Source organism: Chinchilla lanigera, unplaced genomic scaffold (assembly GCF_000276665.1).
Source record: "Chinchilla lanigera isolate Chin_1 unplaced genomic scaffold, ChiLan1.0 scaffold00022, whole genome shotgun sequence".
NCBI classification, from domain to species: Eukaryota; Metazoa; Chordata; class Mammalia; order Rodentia; family Chinchillidae; genus Chinchilla; species Chinchilla lanigera.
In genome coordinates, this window is record NW_004955423.1 from 4,903,061 (window position 1) to 4,924,627 (window position 21,567).

The following is a 21,567-nucleotide window of genomic DNA, read 5'->3' on the forward strand; positions in this document are numbered from 1 at the left end:
AATGACTTTGTGGGCAGAGCTACAAATGCAGGGGCCTTAGGGGCAACACTGCCCACATAAACCCAGGAGACATAGGCTGACAAATCAGAGCCACCTCCTCCTTAATTTCAAAAGGAGAATTTGCATCATGTGCTGAGGTGCTAAGGGCTGCTGCCCGCATAAGTTCAGAGGATACATCTACTACCACAGTGAAATCAGAGGTTAGAGCAGAGATCAAAAAGGATTATTCTCAAGCCATAAAACCTAATGGAATTTATTGTGCTAGGTTTCTGACTTACCTGGGACAAAAAACCCTTTCTTCCTTCTGATTTCATCCTTTTAAAATGAGAAGGTCTATCTGATACCTATTTTGCCATGATATTTTGGTTTCCCATGCTCATAACTAGAGAGGAATTTTTCTGTGAGATGAATACCTGTAATTTTATTCTTATCTGCTTTAGGTGGCATTTAGATAAAATTTTGGATGTAATCTTGATGTTAGGATAACTTAATACATTTGAGTGCAAGCCTAGATGTTGTTATAGGGTCAATGTATTTTGCATGTTAGAAGAAGGAGTCAAAAAAAGGAGTATGGGATTTTTTTCCAATATTATAATGGACCTAGCAAGCTAACACAATGGGTAAGGATGATTGCTACAATTTTGCAACATTTTCTATTATACAATGATGCAAACCTCAAGTTATCCAGTTAAAGTGTTACTAGAACACGAAGTGACTTAATTATTTTTATCTTTTCTTTTGTATAATATTATGGAAATAATTAGTATTAGGATAAAATCTTACTTCATAATTAAAGCAAGTGAAAATAAAATCCTTAAGCTTATTACTTCTTTGTGTGACATATATACCTGACAGAGACAGAGCTTTCTTTGGTGCTGTAGAGCTATCAAAGCAAAACCTAACATGACAGGTTGATGATCACGATAATAACGGATGAAATAGTAATGTGGTTTCACATTCATGAAGTCATGCTTTGAGCACTGAGAAATAAATTTCTATATATTGTCTATAAGGCTGAAAGGGCTGGATACAAATAACCTTAATCATATGTGCTAACTGAAAATGAAGGAGGCACTTTTTATACACAATTTCATTTAGCATTTAGTAGATATATACTGACTGCTAACCAGGGGCTGCTTGGTGAGGAAAGAATGGAGGATACCATGGTTAGCAGAACAGGCATAGTTCTTGGATTTTTTAAAATCAGAAGTAAGACTTCAATAAATATCCTACCAACAAATTTAATATTTCAATTTCTGACACTCATTATAGGAGAATAATACAGAATGTCATAAATAAGCATGGAAAGGAGAACTAATTTAGCTTAGTCAGAAATAATTCCTTTAGGAAAGCATATTTACTGTAGATGAAATTTAGTAAGTACAATGTAGTGGTGTGGGGATGATAAGTCAAAGGAGTTCCAGGCAGAAGGATTTTGTGGAAAATTCTAGGTTGGGGAATAGCTTGATTTGGTTGGCCCAGAATAAAGGTTCAGGTGAAGCAGAGAAAACTGGGTTTAAAAAGGAGCCTGCAGGAGCCAGATTGTGAGAAATTGCAGACCATGGTGTGGAGATGGACTTACCCCTAGATGCAACACGAAGCTGTTAAAAGTATTTAGCAAATACGTGACATGATTCAGTTGTTGTTAACCACTGGGTCTATTGAACTGAAGACAGCAAAAAATGAAAATGAACAGTTCTGACTGCAGCTGGGTGTGGTGGGGCACATTTGCAATCCCAGCACTCTGGGAAGCTCAAGTAAAAGGATCACAAAGTGGAGCCAAGCCTGAGCAATTGAGTCACTTAGCAAGATTCTGCCTCAAAATAAAGAGAAAAAAATGCTAGGGATATAGCTTATTGTGAATTCCCTGGTTTTGCTCTCTAGTACTCAAAAAAAAAGAAAGAAAGAAAGAAAGAGAGAGAGAGAAAAAAAACTGTGGCAGCCCCTGCAACAAGACGATTCCAATCTTTTTGTAAGAAAGACTTTAAAAACTGAGTGCCATACAGCTGCTCTTGAAAAACAATAAAATGGGAGGTGCTGGGAATCTGGTAATTAGTGTTACTCCTTTACTTTCTCCAAATTGCAGGCACTTCCAGATATTATGTTTTAAAATTACCTAGTCAGAGTATTTTTACAGCCAAAAAGACAATTAGCTGAGCCAGTCCAAGCTATTTGAATGGGTATTTCTCACAATTTAAGTTCCACTGAAACTGAAAGCAGCCAAGGCTACCTCTACAGTAGGGCTAATTCCAGGAAATCAGTTGCTTTCTCTATTAACCAAACAGGAAAGCCACATTTTTTTAAAAAAAATCTGGACGGATAGCACATCTCAGAAACATGTTCGATGATAAATAAACCACTGGTGGCCCTTGGCAAATTCTTTTTAAACACCATATTTTTCACCATATTCACAGAAGACAGGTGGAAGGCACTTGTTAGGGACATTAAGATGTCTTGGAGCACTCTGCCATGTCTTGATTTTTCACTTCAGTGTAGACAGATAGACATGTTCACTTTGTAAAAGTTAATCAAGTTGTACATTTATGAAGTGTGTACACTGTGTGCATAGCTTTGCTTTTAAAAAAAAGTGTACCTAAAACTTACTTGAAGAAGACTAACAGATGGGCAGACATGTTTAGGTAACAGATCGTAAGATCCATGATGTTTCCCCCCTCTCCCCATTTATCTTTAGATTCAGTGCAATTCAGAGCAAAATCCCAATGGATACTGGGGGAAATTTGTCAAAGTAGGACTAAAATTCATAGGAAAATGCAAACTACCAAGAACTGCCATGGCAGTTTTGATTAAGATTAGGTGGGATCAGGCGCGTTCTGGGTAGTCTGACCATATACAAGAGCAGAGCTTAGAGTAAAGAATACAGGGTAGTGTTGTTGTGAGCATGGAGCAACAGATTCTTGCAAATTATTAGAGAGACAGAAGCAGACTCATACATGTATGGGTAGCTGAGTCATTACGACTACAGAGAAAGGATGTTATTTTCAGTAAATGGAGCTAGGCTAATATATATATATTTGCAAAAGAACAGTAAAGCTCAATTCAATAGCTTTCCCATTATTCAAATAGTCAGTTTCAGGTAGACTATAGATCAAAATTTGAATAGAAAAATAAAATATTCAGAAACTGACAAGACATTGTTTTCATATCCTTCAGGCAATCTGAGTAATAAGACAAAAAAGCATTAAATGTAAACAAAGAATCGATCAGCTTGAAAAGATTAAAATTTTTTTGAAAAGATTAAAATTTAAGAACTTCTATTCACCCAAAGACACCATTAAGAGAATGAAGACAAGCGAAATATTAACAAAACACATACACACATACACATACACACTTGTCAAATGCAGAATATCTAAGTAGTTCTTCAAATTAACCAAAAAAAAAATGCAAAGAAACAAAAACCTAGACAAACCTAGAAACATTTTTTAAAAGTCTTGAATAAACATATCCGAAAGAGAAAAGCCAAATAAGCCATAGACATGAAAAAGTGCTCAATTAACATAATTATCATTAATGCTCAAAGAAAGACAAATCAAACTCTGCAATGACTAACACTACATACTCACTAGAATGATGACAATTTAAGATTTTGTCACATCTGAGAGTGAGGGTCTTCGTTACTTTCTTTTTGCCTAACACCCGCAACTCTAAGAGGGAAGATTTATTTGGATCATAGTCTGTAGAATTTTCAGACCATATAGTAGGCTGGCTTCAAGCCAAGGTGGCATGGCTGGGGATAAGCCAGAGGAGAAGCAGCCCATCATATGGTGGTGAGAAGCAGGGAGAAAGACCGAGGAGGAAGGAGAAAAACATTCTTCCAGGCCAGGCCCTCAGTGATGCCCTTTTTCCAATCAGGCTTCACCTCCCAACATCACATTGGCTATAACCTCATCAGTGGACTACCCATTGGTGAATATAATGCATTCATAATCTATTCACCTCCCCAAACCCCACCTATGAGCTCATGAGCCTTTTGGGGAAGGGGACAAATAGATATAAACCATAATGGTGAATATGTGAAGCTTTGGAAAATCTTACTTGGAAAATAAAAATTACTGTCTACACTAAAAAAAAAAAATAAATTCATACTGTATAATTAATTCTGTTTCTAGATATATATAAATATCATTACTGAGTCCAACAACATGCATGATTCTAAAAATGTAATTTTAAACAAAGGAAGTCAAATATAAAAGAAAAGATATGTGTACAATTCACTTTATATAAATGGAAAAATAAAAAATGTATGGAATTAAAAGTGAGATAAAGTTCTTAATTAGTTACCCATCACTGCCTAATAAATTTCCCAAAAACTTGGTGTGGTAAAACAGCAACACTTATTATCTCACAGTTTCTCAAGGAAACAAAAGCTTCCCATCTTCACTGAATGTTACCAGGAAGCCATCCTCAACTCCATGCCTGCTGCGCCTCTTCTACCAGGAAAACTACTTCCTCAGTGTGTGTAATCCAAGAAGGGATGGGGACCCAAGGAAGATGGAAATTAAGCTTTTATTACCTAGTCCTGGAAGTAAATCCCTTAAATATGGGGTATTCTATCCAAAAATAGATTTGTGCACTGTGTGAGACTACCAAGCTGGACTCTCCAGAGAAATGAAGGCCCTTGCTTCGATCTTTCCCTGACTTCTCCTTCAACCCTACTCAGTGAGATATGTAGAGCTGGCTTTATTGAAATGGATATTCCCTCAACTGGCTAAAAAAATGTGATCCAGTCCAGCAGAGATGCCAACTTGTCTCATTGCAGCATGTGGGCAAGAATTGCCCCACCTCTGATGGCTGGAATGGGGACTTGAGTAATAGTGTGTAAGATTCCAGGGCTAAGACGTGAGATAACATCTCAGCTGAGGCCATGGGAGTCAATAAAAATTATATCTTCCTGGCAGTAAAGGTGTCAGCCTTGCATACATGAAACTATCCATTACACTGCTAATTGGAGAGCTTTTGTGCCTGGTACAAACTACTATTTCTCATTAGAGCCAATGTCCACAAAGTTCATCTTTCCTAGCACTCTGCCATAGCCCCCACCCACCTCCCTGACTGATATCAGTATAAGTCATGAGCTTTTGGACTTGTAGCCTTTTGTTCCACAGAGAACTCTGGTCATCCCAGAGCTCCTCAACTGCAGAACTTTCTCTTTGTCTTTATTTTGCATCCGTGTGCCGTATTGACAGGTGGGTTAGACTGTTACCCTTCACAGGGGTTTTAGTGGTCCACACCCAGAAGTTAGGGATTACACTAGAAAGTGACTCATTAGGATTTCATGTCAAAAGCCAAGTACTAAGATCTCCCTCAAAAGTTGGAAGTGCCAACTGGGAATGTTTGTAAATTTCTGTTTTTTGATTTACATGACGGTACAAGAACACATCAATTTTTTCCCAAAAAGTCATGTATTATAAAAGTATAATTTGGTTACTTCTCTCTTTTCTTGGTACTGGGAATCAAACTCAGGACCTTGAACTTGCCAGGCAGGTGCTTATGCTGCTGAGCTATATCCCCAGCCCAACTTCTCTCTATGTATATGATTTCTCAAGTATTATTTTTTAAGGGAAAGTCACTAATCTTGGATTTCTAGGTCTAGAAAGGCAAGGACGAGTATAATTAGCATCTTAGAAGTCCAAAAGAGTGGTGATATGAATTTAGACTAAAGACAAAGAGATTTCATCAGATTCTATATGATTTTCAACTTTAGAGAAAATACAGCTTACTGTTTGCTACAATTTGCTATGCTAGTATTATTTCTACCTCCAGGCTGGGAGGAAATGATAGAGAAGAATTTGCATATAAGGAATTCAAGGACAGAGTAGTCAGAGTACTGGACAGTTGTATCCAGGGTGCTGAAGTCACCAGGACTTATAACAAATATAGTCTCAAGAGACACAGCCAAGTCCTAAAATCTCCAGTGAATGAGGCATATCCAGAAAACCAGATACAAGTAGTGAGGTAACTCATACAGTTAGTAACATGTGTACTTAACACATTTTATGTCTTAATGTTTTTATTTGTTGTTGTGTGCCTTTCTGGGGAGGGAGAGGTGTTGAGGAGATAGGGATAAAACAGAATGATCTGGAAGCATATCCAAAGTATCCTCAAGTACCAAAGTACCTCAAAAGTTCTGTCAAATTAAGAATGTAAAAACAAAAACAACTACTACGGAGAACTGCCTGCCTACCTCAAAAGCAAACTAACTCTCTTACACATAACTTGTAGTTTTCTATATTTTACTATCTTCCCCACAGGCATATAAAAACTAACCCATGATATTTTGTGAATTTTAGCAGATAATGTATCTAAGAGGTTTGTCATAGTATCAAACACATCATTTAAAAATTGGTACCTTTTAATTCATTATAAAACATCAAAATTATTATGCCAATATCTACACATAGGAAAATATTCAGGTCACAAAATTTAATGTATTGTTTTACATTATTATTTTAAATTATGTTTTTGCTAATTTCTCTTTTGATATTTCATACTTATCTGTAAGTCAGGACCAGAATATATCTAAAGTTCTTACTGTAGACTTTGGTTTTTATGTAAAATAAAAATTATTTAAGCACATATTGTTACAGCCAACATCATACTAAGTGGACAAAAACTGAAAGATTTCACTCTAAAATCAATAACAAGGCAAGGAAGTCCACTATCACCACTCTTATTCAGTATAGTTCTGGAAATATTAGCCAGAGCAATTAGACAAGACAAAGAAATAAAAGGAATTAGGATAGGAAGGAAAGGAGTTAAATCATCATTATTCACAGATGACATGATACTCTAAACAGAAGGCCCCCAAAACTCCACAAAAAGACTTAACAATTTGATTAACAAGTTTAGTAGCATAGCTGAATATAAAGTCATCATTCAAAAATCCATAACATTCCTGTACCCAAAGAACAAACTCACTGTGAGAGAAATTAGGGAAACAATACCTTTTACAATAGCATTCAAAACAATGAAATACTTAGGAATCCATCTAACAAAGTAAGGAAAAGATCTATGTATTGAAAACTAGAGTACTCTGAAAAAAGAGATTGAAGAAAATATCAGAAAATGGAGAGATATCCCTTGCTCGTGGAGGGGAAGCAGCCACATTGTGAAAATGGTTATTCTTCCAAAACTTTTATGCAGATTTAATGTAATTCTGATCAAAACATCATTTTCACACCTCACAGATCTAGAGAAAACAATCCTGAGATTCATTTGGAAACAGAAGAGACCTAGAATAGCAAAGCCAATCCTGGGCAACAAAGGGAAAGAGGGAGGCATCACAATCCCTGACTTGAAAGTATACTACAAAGTTACTGTGATAAAATTGACATGGTACTGGCAAAAAAAAAGCAGACTGTAGGGTCAATGGAGCAGACTAGAAGATGGAGAAACAACTTCAGATGGCCATCTTATCTTTGACAAAGATGTTAAATACATTAATTGGAGTAAAGATAATAATCTTTAATAAATGGTGTTGGCTTTGCACATGCTGAAGTTATGTCTGCAAAGGAGGGGTAGTGGAACTATGTGCTGCAGCTGGAAGAGCAAGCCCTCTGGGAATGAGAGACTATCTTATTAATTGTGATACCTCATGCTATGGTAAAGAAAGGTTAAGAAATGACAATTATCAAACACTTTTGGCATTTACTCATCCATCAGTGATGGTGAAATGTCAAGCACTTTTGGCTGGAACATTTTGGATCAGTGGAACTTACGTATTAGCACTATGAGTGACATAATAGTGCACCAGCCAACAATGAAATGATCCTGCATCTCCAAAGAAGTGTGTGGAACGGAGGGCTGTAATTCTACCAATTTGTACATGAGCCATCAATAAATCAATCACTATTTTGTCAAGCACTGGGATTTGGAGGTTAGTCATCATAGACTTTAACCTACCCTGATTAATGCAATGACATGTGCAATACTACTAATTTTTGCAATGTGATATTACAGCTGACAGTATTAGTCAGTTTGCCATTAACATAACAAAATACCTGAGGTAGGCTATTTATGAAGAAAAGGTATTTACTTATCTCACAGTTTGGGAAGCTGCAAGCCTGAACAGCATGATGCACATGCTGAAGAGCTCCTCCTCCAACCTGCACTGGCTGCGTCATTTCATATCAGACTGCAACGGAGGAGGATGTGTGTGAATAAGGGCTCTCATCTCAAATAGGAAGCCAGAGAGTTGAACAGAACCATGCCCAGGCTTTAAGAAAAACTCATCTTGTGAGAACTAATCAGGGCCCCAGAAGAAATATCTAATCCCTTTCAATCACTATTGACCTAAGGACTTCCCAAGAGATTTCACCTCTTAAAGTTCCAACTACCTCAGTATCAGTACACTGGAGATGACACTTTCATTGCACTTACTCTTGGGAAGAAACTACATCCAAACCCTAGCTTAGCTGCTTAATATTTGTCATTATTTGTCTGATAATTCTCAGTTGTATATTTTTGGATTTTCAACGTGGAGTATTATATTTCTTCTTCCTAAATATCTTTTGTTTTAAACAATAGTCTCCAACTTGTGAAATCTTGAAGCAAACTTGCACTGATACTGATAAAATTGAATTTGAAAGAATGAATGTGCTGTTAGTTTATTGTAAAATAGTTTTACTAATAAGAAATGGTCTCTGTTTAACTGAAATAATATGGATTTTTTTACACTGACACAATTTTCTGTCTATTGAAGGCTAGTCCAAATATGATTTAAGGTTTTTTGCTAACTTTAGGTATAAGAAAGCTAAAATTGTTTTTATTTGAACTAGCCAATGCCAATTAATCTTAAAGGTCAAAAAAGTTGGCTAAAAGGGTGGTTTCTGTAATCCCAATCATTGGTTGATGGGATTAAAGTGACTCATTTTTTCTACTTGATCTCTATATTTTTCAGTATTTATGATGTTTGTTTTGTAATAAGCTGATGACAGTACTTCTTTTTAAATCCATCTCACTCAAATATATACTTACTGAGACATTGAATATTTCAAATATTGTAATTCAATTATTCATGTAATTAGTGAACAGATATTTACTAAAAATAATTACTTATACACAATTGTGATTATAGAAAATGCCAGGTATTTTATGGTGGAACAAACTGAAATAGCATGAAGAGAGGAGAAAGCATAGTTTGCTTGATGACTATGTCAAAGGATTATGACAGTAAGCATCTATATTTTAAGCAATGTTCAGTTCAAAAGAGTAGATTATTCTATTATAGGTAGAAAAAACTGAGTCAGACCTCCAACATTTGGTAAATCTTTATATAATAATCAGGGCATTGAGTTCAGAACAGAATTCATAGCCAAGGTCTCCAGTCCAAAAAAAAATAGATGATAGATAGATAGATAAATATTCAGGGAATTGGATGCAGGGCTTTTCCACTGTGCAATATCCCCAGTTCTTTTTAATTTTTTTAATGTTTGAGATAGTGTCTCATTAGTGTTTTCTTGGATTAATTCTGTGATCTCCTGCCTCAGCCTCCCAGAGTGCTGGGATTATAGCCATAGGTCACCATGCTGGGCTCTCTAATATCTTCTTTAGCTGTTGTGTTAGTCAACTTTCCATCATTGTAATATAATACCTAAGAAAAACAGCAAAAAGATTTATTTTGTTTCCTGGTTTCAGAGTTTTAGTCCATGGTTTCTTGATCACATTCCTTTCGGCCTATGGCAGCATAGTATATCAGGGCAGAAGCATGTGATAGAGGAGACTACTCCCTTCATGGTGGCCAGGAAGCAAACAGAGAGAAGAGGGGCTGTGGCTCTAATATTCCCCTCAAGGAAGGGATCTGCATTGCAATAGGCCCCACTTTCTAAAGGTTGTACCACCTCCCAGTAGGGTATCGGTGTGGGACATCAATTTCAACACATGAACCCTTGAGGGATATTTAAGATCCAAGCCATAGCAGCAGACAGCCTGAGAAGTCCTGTGCATCATAAAATACAGATAATATAAAACCAACTATAATGTGCAGTTGTTGTCAGAATAAAATGTGATATTTAAAATGTCCCAATCTAATTATCAAAAAGGAGCTATGATAGTGGTTACAATAATGATTTACTCAGAAAATGCACAATGAAGTGCTTGAGTTTGAATCTTAAGATCAACTTATCAGTATTTTTGTAATTTCGGACAGATTATTTCTCTGGGCCATAACTCTTGTAAAATCGGGGGGAATATTTGCTGCTAATATAGGGAAGATAAATGTAACTCCCAAGCTGCTATCTGTCAGATACACTGAGTGAGTGTTTCCCCAAACTGAAGAATGAATTCTAAGAACAGAGATTCAGAGCAGGAAAATTTTATTGAGAGAGATAGCTCCCAAGAGGCAGGAGTAGACCCAAAAGTCAGTTGCGATGAGCCCACTTCTCAAAGGAGGTTTTATAGAGTTAAATCATGAAGAGGGTACAAAAGCACAAGGTGGGTACAGTGTGGGTTAAAATAATGACCAACCAATAAAATTACCTGTATAGCTGCCTAGTTAATATTCAGTGAGGAATCAAGTCACACAGCGAATGTACATGGAAAGAACAAATAACTTCTTAAGGAAGGGATGGATTATGGGATCTTGGTCACCCGCTGTGGTGACTGACAGCTATCTAGACTTTACTGGACCAGGTCATGCTATTTATCTATCCCCGGGGGAGGTATGTAGCCCTGGTCATTCTGTCTTTATCTTGAGGCCTGGCCCTTAACAGATGTGCCTCCAGCCACAGCTGTAATGTATTCTCATTCTCTGTACTGATTCCCTCTAGGGCATAGTCTTTTCTGACTGCCTATAATATTTCTACCTAACATAGCTGTCTAAAATACTGGGAAAATTAAAATAGGGCAATCCATATAAAATAGTGAGGCTTGCATAAGGAACATAACAAATGTTTAATAAATAATATTGTCAGCATTCATTCTGCATTAAGTATCAGTAACTTTGTCTCTTTCTGTAAGCTAAAGTTCTCAGCCATTAAACCTACTGTAAAAGCAACACATTTTATCAAATGTCGGTGTGCCTAACATTTCAAATATCAGTCCTCAAAAGTTATATGAAGCTTTCCCTCAAAAAGTACATTTCCAGACTGGAGAGAAATATCAAAATTTTAAGCCAGGTAAAATAATGTACACTTGAAAAAATTGTAAAATATGTCCAAACTTTCTTTCTGTAACAATATGTAATTTTGAGGAAATCAGGCCAAATATTACCAAATTAGGCAATGCTCAGGAAATTCCCTTTCTAACTGTCTAGCCCTTTACTGCTTTATGGTTTCGCTTTCCTTTAGAGAAGTTTGGGAATCCCCTTTGGACTTTCCTTCGGACTGACTTTCATATTCATATTAGCTGCTGGGAGACGGGAGGTGGGAGGAGAAAGGAAATTCTAAGCTCAGGGCAAATAATCATAGCCGAACCTAAGGATAACTGTTAGAACTCTTATTAAGTCCTCCTCAGAACAGCTTTCTTTCCTGCTCTAAAGAACCTCTGCTCCTGATTTTACGAGTTAAGGTAAGACTGGGGAAAGGATGGAAAGAGATTTATAAGGTCCAGTCAGTTTTTAAAGTAGTCTATCCAACATAGAGTGACTGTGCCACGTCCGACCTAGTAAAGACTAAACTGTGGTGTAATGAGACAGGCAGCACAGCATATTAGGTGCCAGCTACGTTTACTCCATGGTGAATTAGACACAGCAGAGGTCCAGGCTACTCCGAGATTTTGAAATGCCTTTAAACTCTTTTGCATTGTTTGCCATCTTATAACTAATTAAGATTCATAATTGCTACTTAAAATACCTTTGCCTTTGTTCAAAACCAATGAAAATGGCTCAAACTACTCCCTGAAAGTTTCAAGAACTGTGATTGTACTATTTTCAGGAAAACCATGAATGAGAGGTGCTGAAAGTAGCTTGCTGTTATTAAGAGCAAAAAAAGAAGTAGAGAACAAAAGTTAAAACTCAGAGTAAAGGATGAAGAGATTTCAAGAACACAATATATTTTTAGTCATAATCTCGTACTTTGAGAGTAGATTTTTGGGGGCTGGGGATTTAGCTCAGAGACACAGCACCTGCCTGGCATGAGTTCGTATTCCCAATACCAGAAAAAAACCAAAAATAAAAATTAAAAAAAAAGAGAGTAGATTTTTTTCTTTTGGAAATAGACTGATTTCATTGTTGTTTTTTCCCCTGGCACTCATTCACTCATTAATCTCCATGTGTTGGATTTTGCCTCTGTTCTATTGCCTCTGCTGTTATGAGTCACTTAAACCAACAGCTGGATTTCTCAATACTGTCCAACCATTCTCTAAATCTTGTCCCTCCTTAGAACTCTCTTCCTTTGAACTTTTTACCATGAGTCATGCATCACATATTTGTTGCATCACATGCATCACATATTTAGCTTACTAAGTGCTTTTATCTCCAAACTTAAAAGTCAAAATGGAAAGCACAAAACTAAGCTGGAATAACATGGTGGAAAAGAGAAATGTTTTCTTCCAGAACTCCATTACTAACACTGCTGAATAATTTTCTTACATTTCTTTGTATTTTTCTTTTTTGTATTTTTTCTTTACTACAGTTTTCTTTCCTTTCATGGTAGCAGTTTTATTGATAAAAATTTGCATTCGTTTTTTAGAAAACATGCTTAAAGAGTTCAGTGAAATACTAGTGTGATGCAACTAGCTAGCCAAGTGCAGGTCTAGCATTGGAAATCAAATGTAACTTTCTACAAAACCAAAATGTGCATGTTTTTCTGTGTGGTTTGGTCTAATCTTGCATTGCTTTTATTTACAAAAATTATGGGACTCAGAGTTAGAGACAATGCATCATAGAATACACATCATAGGCTGAGTTATAAATGGGAAAGTAACAATTATGTATGTGCTTTGATCACATCGACTACGCAAAGATATTTTAGAGAGCTGGCTCATTAAAAACATTAAAGATACTATCCAGATATGATTTGGGATAACATATAAAATACTATTAACAGAGATACACATCACTAATATTATTATTAATAAGGAAGTTTCAAAACTCAAGCAGATTAGTCCCCTCCCCTATAGATGACATCATTCCAAAGCACAAGAGTCCACAAGACTCAATATCTGCTTATAGATTTCACTTAATATATTTTGATTTCCTAGCTAATTGTTGGAGACCACACTGCAAGGTTTTCACATCTTTCTATTGTAAAGCTGATCCTAGCCCATGCTATAAACAAACCAAGTAATCAGAATTCTCCAAATACAAGCTATTAAATTTCATTTGAAGTGGTTTATAATGAAAAGACATTTGATGTCTGAGTTCTAAATTCACTGTGAAATTGCCCTTTTCTGGGTCAGGTTTCCACTGGGTATTTTCTGAAGGCCATATCTAAGGCTATGCCATTTGCAAATGGATCTCCTACTATCAGATCCTACTATCAGCTCACAAACTCCTATCAGCCCCCAAGTCTTTACTATCTGTCATCAGAATGACTTACAGGGCAAGGCTATGAGAAAGAGAGGAGATCAGGTCTTTATGACTGTTAAAACAACAAAGGCAACAGCAGTCAAGAAGCCCACAGCTTTTAACTTCTGCTAGTGAAAAGAATAGAGAGTTTTTCACTTTAAGACTTCTATGTAAATAAAGTCAAGCTGGTGGCATATTTTAACTTCTATAGTAAATAATCATGTATAAAATGGAAGAAATTCATTTTATGATAAGGCAAGGCAGAAAAGCAAGCATTTGCTTATATCTCATATAGTTTAAAAATATCTTCAAGCTACAGAAATTAGTCCCTAGAAGTACAAGATAAGTAATTAAGTGAAAGAAGGAGGGTTTTTTTTTTTTTTTTTTTTTTTCCCTCCAGTACCAGGAATCGAACTCACAACATTGCGCTTGCCAGGCAGGCACTGTGCCACTGAGCTAAATCCTTAGCCCCATGAAGGAGGGTTTTTTAAAACAAGTTTTTGTTTTTACTCATTCAACCAATCATAAAATGATCATGCTTTGAAGTTTTGGTTTCATAGCAGACATTGATAACCATGTAGAGATTCTTTAAAAGGCACAGTTGTAAGAAGTAAATGACTGTGAGTTATTAGATCTTGTTACACAAAGGCCTGGCAGTACTTAACAAAAGGCAGTTTCACCTGATATATACCTAATAAAAGAAGAGCAACAAATGCAATATAACAAATGATGGTGGTCTAAACTCAACCGAAGAATACAGGTAAGACAAATCAATGGGATAAGTTAGATTCAAACCATTAGCAGCTGATACTCAGAAAACGGGTTTCTCAGTGTCTACCAAGTTCCTGTACATAAATCTATCAAGGGCCTAGGATCTATTTTATTGTTGCCCTCTTTGCTTCTTCTTATTTTTTATTTTTAAATTTCTTCAGAAACTTAGGCCATGGTAGAGAATAATGCATTTCTAGATTTAGTAAGCACAATGGCTTTCTCTGGTTAAACACTAGAAATTCCATCCCATTCCATCCCATGTGTTCCTTTGCAGACACAGTAGCATCTTAGACATGGCCCCAGAGATCCTCATGCCTGAGCCACTGTGCCTCATTGAGAACACTGAAGAGAAGCTGGTGGTTAAAGAAGAAGCTCTGAGGATCCTGTCTGCAATCACCCAGCCCGTTGTGGTGGTGGGTATTGTGGGCCTCTACCGCACGGGCAAATCCTACCTGATGAACAAGCTGGCTGGGAAGCAAAAGGGTGAGTGCCACCAGCAGGGCTCTGCTGAGCCCTCTGTCCACCCATGATGTCACCATACAGCATGGGCATTGAGGAGAAAAAACGTTGGAGATGAAATTTTGAATATCTCCTGGGATATAAAAGGCAGCTCACGGTTCCTGACGTACCACTTCATTTTTAACTTTATTTTGTTTGTCTTAAGATTTCCTTGGGAAAACATGTATTCCTTTCATAAGGATTAAGACAACGATAAAATAATTTCCACATACATGAACTATTAAAAATTTAGTGCTGTGATATTATGATTAAAACACCATCAAATCCAAACTATGGTATTTGATATTATTTCCTGAAATTCAAATCAGTACTTGTATTTTCTGCAAACTCTTCTTCTTGCTTTCCTTAATCACTACCACAATTATCCAGAAAATACCCAATTTCCAGACCCCTTGTCTATGACAACCACTCCACTCTCCTTTGCAGGCTTTTCTGTTGGCTCCACAGTGCAGGCCCACACCAAGGGGATCTGGATGTGGTGTGTGCCTCATCCCAAGAAGCCAGACCACACCCTCGTTCTGCTTGACACCGAAGGTCTAGGAGACGTAGAGAAGGTAAGGAAGAAAGATTATTTTAAACTAATATCCTCATCTGTGAACATTCTTCATACAAGGAGTTTTTTTTTTTTTCTAAATTTGTACTTCTTGACCAGAGTATACTCATTTTTCTCCTTTCTATGTTTAACAGTGAGCTGTAGGAAAGCTGAAGTGAGAAAATACACTTACAAGGCAAAATCAATATTGGAAGAATTCTCCTTATTTTGAGCTAAGGAATTCCTAGGTTCATACAGATAGTGTACCTAGTTTCATAAAATCAGTGCTACAAGCCTACTCTTACACAGAAGATCATAGGTGAAGGCTCTGAGTTGGAGCAACTTCAATTCAAATCAGGACTCTGGCACTTGTGGCTCTCTGACTTTGATAAAAATAATTAACCCCAAAAACTTATTTTTTCATCAATCTTATCCAAATCATTAAACTCTAAACACATGGGCCTTTCTAGTTTATGCAGGTAAGTGTTTAACTATCAGGTATATTAAGAAAAATGTCTTGAATTGTATCATTGCCATTTCTAAACCCTCTAATCATAATTGATTTCAAGCTATCAAAGTGAAGCCACTAAATTCAGACATGGAAAGAGATGTACACAATTGGCTTTTATGAGCTGATGCAAGCTGATACTTGCACATATCTGAACATTTCTTTTGAATAGCTATGGTTTTATATGTTTTTTAAAGTTTACTTTTGATTTGCTAATATTCACCTATGGCAAACCATAATTCAAACTTGATTTCCTCCTCTACACGATGTAGATAGGAATTATAAACTTAGCTCACTATACTCTTCTTGGAAATAGATAAGATCAGTAATATTAACTGCCTCATGGATAATAATTACTCAAAAAGCATATGTGCATTGTATATATAGGACAGTTTTATTTTAGAGCCTGGAAAATATTGATTTTTAAGTACTATGGTTACCCAATTAACTTTGACTATTCATATTGCAAATATCTAGCAGTAATAAGAGGACTGGTGAGTTAACAATACACTGATCCATACAAAATCATCTATGAGAAAATCACACTAAGTTTATGTGTCTGACAATAAGTTTTGTATTGTTTAACATTTGTATGTCTCAATGCCATTTTCAATGATTGCTCACCTGGGAATGCCTTGAGATGTAAGAAGTTTGTTCTGGCTTCTAGGATGATAATAAGAATGATACCCAGATCTTTGCACTGGCAATCTTGCTGAGCAGCACCTTTGTATACAACACCATGAACAAAATTGATCAGGGCTCTATCGACCTGCTGCAGTATCCTTTTGTGGTCCAGGATGCCATTAAAGCCAGAGAGATCTCTGTTTACCAGCTATATGGCTACGAGGTTTTGTGAATCACAAAAATAGAACTATGATAAACATTAAAACTACACCAAAAAGAGTATTCGTATTTACTGATGTCAATTTGGTTGAGTGGTAGAGAGAAAATAAAGGTTTGGGGAAGCATGATATAAAATATAGGCATAGATGCTGTCCCGTTTGTGCAAATTTCCTTAACTGCATCTCAGCAATGTGACAGAACTGACAGATCTACTCAGAACAAGAAACTCACCTGAGCTTAATGGGGCTGAAGATGCTGCTGCCTTGGTGAGCTTCTTTCCAGACTTAGTGTGGACTCTGAGAGATTTCTACCTAAACCTGGAAACAGATGGCCAACTTGTCACACCAGATCAGTACCTGGAGAACTCACTGATGGTCAAAGAAGGTAAGGACACTTTAGTTTGGAAAGAGGAAAAAAATAACCCAACAAATTACTCCTTTTTGTAGGTGGTTGAATGTACACTTTTTTGTATTTACCCACTTAACTCCATTACAAAGACAAATAATAAATATTAATAACTTTGAATAAACAAATAGAGTCAATATTAAATTATATCATGTGTCTATCCTTGGAACAAACTTTCTCTTTTCCTTTGTTTCTCTGATTTGTACCTTTTATCATTTGCATAGGGGTTACAAAATCATAATAAGTAACATTAGGGGAAAGGAAATTTATTTGAGCAAATAATAAATGCAAATTTTATAGTAAATAAATCCTATTTTTCCATCTCTAGGTAGCAATGAGAGAATTCAAAATTTCAATTTGCCCCGTCTCTGCATAAAGAAGTTCTTTCCAAGAAAGAAATGCTTTATCTTTGAGTCACCTGCCGAGAAGAAGCAGCTTTCCCACCTCGAGGAGCTGCATGATGATGAGCTGCATCCTGAGTTTGTGCAACAAGTGTCAGAATTCTGTTCCTACATCTTCAGCCACTCCGCAGCCAAGACTCTTCCAGGAGGCATGAAGGTCAATGGACCCCGTGAGTATCTATTTAATTAATTTCCTTCTATACAACAGAAAGTATAAGGACCACATGAGTCTCCTTGTAGCACCAATGTTAAAATATGCATAAGTAACTACCACCATGAAAATCATGAGACACGATTATAAAATTATAGTGGATGTAAAATGTGTTTCTAGTATTTTTAGTAATACTTCCAAACTTCCACAAAATAGGGGGAGAAAAGAAGTGAAAATAGAATTAAAAGAGTTTTACTTATCTACTTTCCACTGTTGAACTACACTAATCCACACTGATTGGCGCCATTTGTTTCAGAAGTGTATTGGAGCCTCATTATGTGTCCAAGCCTTTGATAGGCACAAGACGAGCAAGATATAAATGTTCCTGGTAGACAGAGAATTCCACTGACACAAATGTTCAGCCAAGGTTAAAACTGTCTAGATTTCTAAAATATATGACTGGTGGCTTCATGTTCTCATTCATTCTAAGAAATCTGTCTGCAAATTCCATAAATAATCGCTATGTTATAGAAGGAAATTTTGCACAAGTTGACAGAGAAGTAAAACAGGGAAATTCCAAGCAAGAATAAGAGAAATGATGTGGCCTAAAATTGCTTAATTTGCCATTTTTTAAAGAAGAGGATATCTCCCAGACCAGTAGTATCATAACAAAGTAAAAGAGAAAAGCAAATTCCAAAGAAAATGGAAACTGACAGAGAGAAAAGGGAAGACTAAAGAGGCGAGGCCTATAGCATTCTGATCAAGTATGCATGGCTTGTATATAATCATTGCATTTGTTTGTAGACAGTTATGGGATGTGGACCCTCAGGTACACCTTGAGATTTACCATATTTTCTTTTTTGAACACAGTTTCTTTTCCCAAAGAAAGAAAGACCTTGCTTCTGAATTATATAATTATATAATTCATTTAATTAATTTAATTATATAATTTCCCAAAAGAAATGGATAATGCAGAGAATGGTGAAAAATTTCAGGCAGTGAATCACTAAAGCGACATGCTCAGAATTACTCAATGGAAGAGCGACTCTTGCTCCACAAGTAATATAACCGTCTTTTCCCTCTGTGAAGGTCTTGAGAGCCTGACGCAGACCTATGTCGATGCCATCAACAGAGGGGATCTCCCCTGCGTGGGGAACTCAGTCCTAGCCTTGGTCCAGACAGAGAACTCAGCTGCAGTGCAGAAGGCTTTGGCCCACTATGACCAGCAGATGGATCAGAAGGTGCAGCTGCCCACAGACACCCTCCAGGAGCTGCTGGACCTGCACAGGGCCTGTGAGAGGGAGGCCATGGAGATATTCACAAAGAACTCTTTCAAGGATGAGGACCAAACTTTCCAGAAGGAATTACAGGTGATTAATATTATTGCTGTTCATTCTAGTACATGGGCTTTAGGGTAAATAGAAGACAGTGATTTTCTATGAATGGTAAAAAGACTTAATTAAGAAAAGCAAGTACTTAACTTGAAAATAATGATAATCACTCATATGATCCACTCCATGATATTACTTTTATTCTAAAAATCAAAAAAGTATATAAATACTCTAGGTAGTTTAGATTTCAAAGTTTTCACATAAGCACAGACCTCACCTTGAACATATTACACCCATGGACATAAGTTAAACTGATTTTATTCCTTTCAAAATTATTTTTACAAGGTGTTACCTTTACTGTTTTAGTAGTGAAAAAAATTGGCGTTTGCATCTACTAAAATATGAGCTATCCGGGGTAAATAAAATTAGCTGATATCATTCCAGTTAATTATCCAACACTCCTTTTTCATTGAAGGTTAAAAAAAAAATCAAAGATGTTGTAAAAATAGTATTCTGCATTTAAAATTCTGGCCTGGGGCTCAGGGAGAGGGGCTTATAAGATTACATCTAAAGCACAGAGAACAAGAAAAAGTGGTTTTAGTACATTTCTAACCCCAAACTAAATGTTGTTTTTCATAGAGTGTCATTCTCAGCTTTTCAAGTTTTGAGAGAAAGGATATAGACTAGCTTATGTTCCACTAAATTTCTACAAAAGATTATATATTCTTTTTGAGAACAACACCTGGTAATACTGAATTTTTGCTAACATCTCCGGGATTTTGTCCCTTTGAAGACCCTCCTAGATGCAAAGCAGAATGATATTTGTGAGCGAAACAAGGAAGCCTCTTCAAAACGTTGCTCAACTTTACTTCAGGATATTTTTGCTCCTCTGGAAGAAGAAGTGGGGCTGGGGGTTTATTTTAGGCCAGGAGGTCATAATCTCTTCCTTCAAAAACTGGAAGCATTGAAGAAAAATTACTATCAACAGCCAAGAAAAGGAATACAGGTATCACCAGATTTCTCTATTAGCTATGGAAAATTTAGGTAATGTTCTCAAGGAAAATGAAGACAAGAAGAAAAACACATGTATATAGGCACAAAGATGAGTTTATATCTAGGTGATTTGCTGTTAATATATATTTAATGTACATTCCTTGTGGGGAGTTGGTACAGGTACATAATACATCTTAATTCCTTCGTTTGTCTCTTTGCCGTTCATTTCCTCCCTCCTCCACCTATCCTTGATCACTCTCATTTTTTCTCTGATACATATTTGCAGAGCATTATGTTTACATTCCTTGTGTGGAGTTTGTCCCTGTACATAACACATATTTTGTTTTATCTTCCCTATTGTCACTAGGGTTCTGTTCCAACCTTCAGTGCTCATTGCCACAAAGGAACAGTTCTTTTGGTTACACAGAACAGAACGCAAAAATTGAAAATAATTGAAGAATTCAAAAGGTGTTATCTTAGTTTCAGTAGCTATGGGTGCTCAGATGTCAGCGCCAAGGTTGTGCCCCCATGTGCAGCAGGACAGACCTGTGGACAGTTCTCCTGGATGCTGGCTGAGCATCCACTAGGGGGAAAACAGGAGCGAACAGAAATAAAGAGGTTCACAGCACTGCCCATTACCCTTGCTTGGTTCTGACTTTGTGCTTTGGGGTTACAGGCTGAGGAAGTTCTGCAGAATTACCTAAAGTCCAAGCAGTCTGTGAGTGATGCTGTTCTACAGACAGACCAGGCTCTCACTGCCAAGGAAAAGGAGAGGGAAGGTGAGATGAACCTGGAGGCAATGCAAGCAGACAGGAAGTTTCGAAGTTTGAAAATAAACATGGCCAGGACGGCCCCAGAGCACCACAATCAGCTACAGTTTGGTTCTGTGGATGGGGAAACGACCCAAGTCAACTTCATGATGGAGTTGTAACAATAATAGACAAGAGTGGGAAGCAGAAGGAAGGGGCACAGTCGTCTGAGAGAGGTTTATTTTCCTCCTTCTCTGCAGAGGCTCAGCGGAAGGCAGCGGCTCAAAGGGCAGAAGCAGAAAGATTGGCGGCCATTGCCCGGGAGAACCAGAGACGCCTGGAGGAGAAGCAGAGGCTCCACCAGGAGCAAGTGAGGCAGATGGAGATCCAAAGAGCAAACTTCCTGGCACAGCAGCGGAGGGAGCAGGAGCAGCGGCTCCGGGTATTTATCAGAGGTTTCATCTCAGGTTTTCCTTATCTCTCCCCTCTCTATGAGCAGGAGCATGAGCCCCTGGCAAAGGGGCTGGGCAGTGCAGTTGGAGGCTCAGGACAGGTACTGTGGAGTCTGACTGCTGGGCGAATCCAGGCACCACTTCTTCCCAAATACAGGGTTAGGGAAGCATTCTCTTCCCTCGGAGGCTTGTTCTCCTCTCCTGTAAAATAGACACAGTGGTGGTACATATGTTATAAGGTTAATTGGATAATTAGACGCATTAATCTGAGTGTTCAGAATGGTACTTAGTAGAGAATAAGTACTTTAAATTGTTAAATAAAATCTAAAGCATTTCTTTCCTAGAGTTATCTTTAAACATGGAAATTGCTCTGTAAAGGGCTGAGGATTTAGCTCAGCGGCAAAGCGCCTGCCTGGCAAGCGCAAGGTCGTGAGTTCGGTTCCTGGT

The 21,567-nt window shown here is 37.1% G+C and overlaps 1 protein-coding gene across 1 annotated transcript in view; it reads left to right on the plus strand.

The window, feature by feature from the left end:
* The first annotated feature begins 11,369 nt into the window (after nt 1-11,369).
* Gbp5 (guanylate binding protein 5) overlaps nt 11,370-21,567 on the plus strand; it is a 12,421-nt gene continuing 2,223 nt past the window's right edge. The window contains exons 1-10 of the mRNA XM_005385098.2: nt 11,370-11,526; nt 14,511-14,719; nt 15,182-15,309; nt 16,463-16,572; nt 16,826-17,022; nt 17,372-17,614; nt 18,685-18,965; nt 19,720-19,932; nt 20,596-20,698; nt 20,929-21,110. Of these exons, the coding sequence (XP_005385155.1) occupies nt 14,530-14,719; nt 15,182-15,309; nt 16,463-16,572; nt 16,826-17,022; nt 17,372-17,614; nt 18,685-18,965; nt 19,720-19,932; nt 20,596-20,698; nt 20,929-21,110 (1,647 nt within the window). The 5' untranslated portion in view covers nt 11,370-11,526; nt 14,511-14,529. The remainder of the gene's footprint in view (nt 11,527-14,510; nt 14,720-15,181; nt 15,310-16,462; nt 16,573-16,825; nt 17,023-17,371; nt 17,615-18,684; nt 18,966-19,719; nt 19,933-20,595; nt 20,699-20,928; nt 21,111-21,567) is intronic.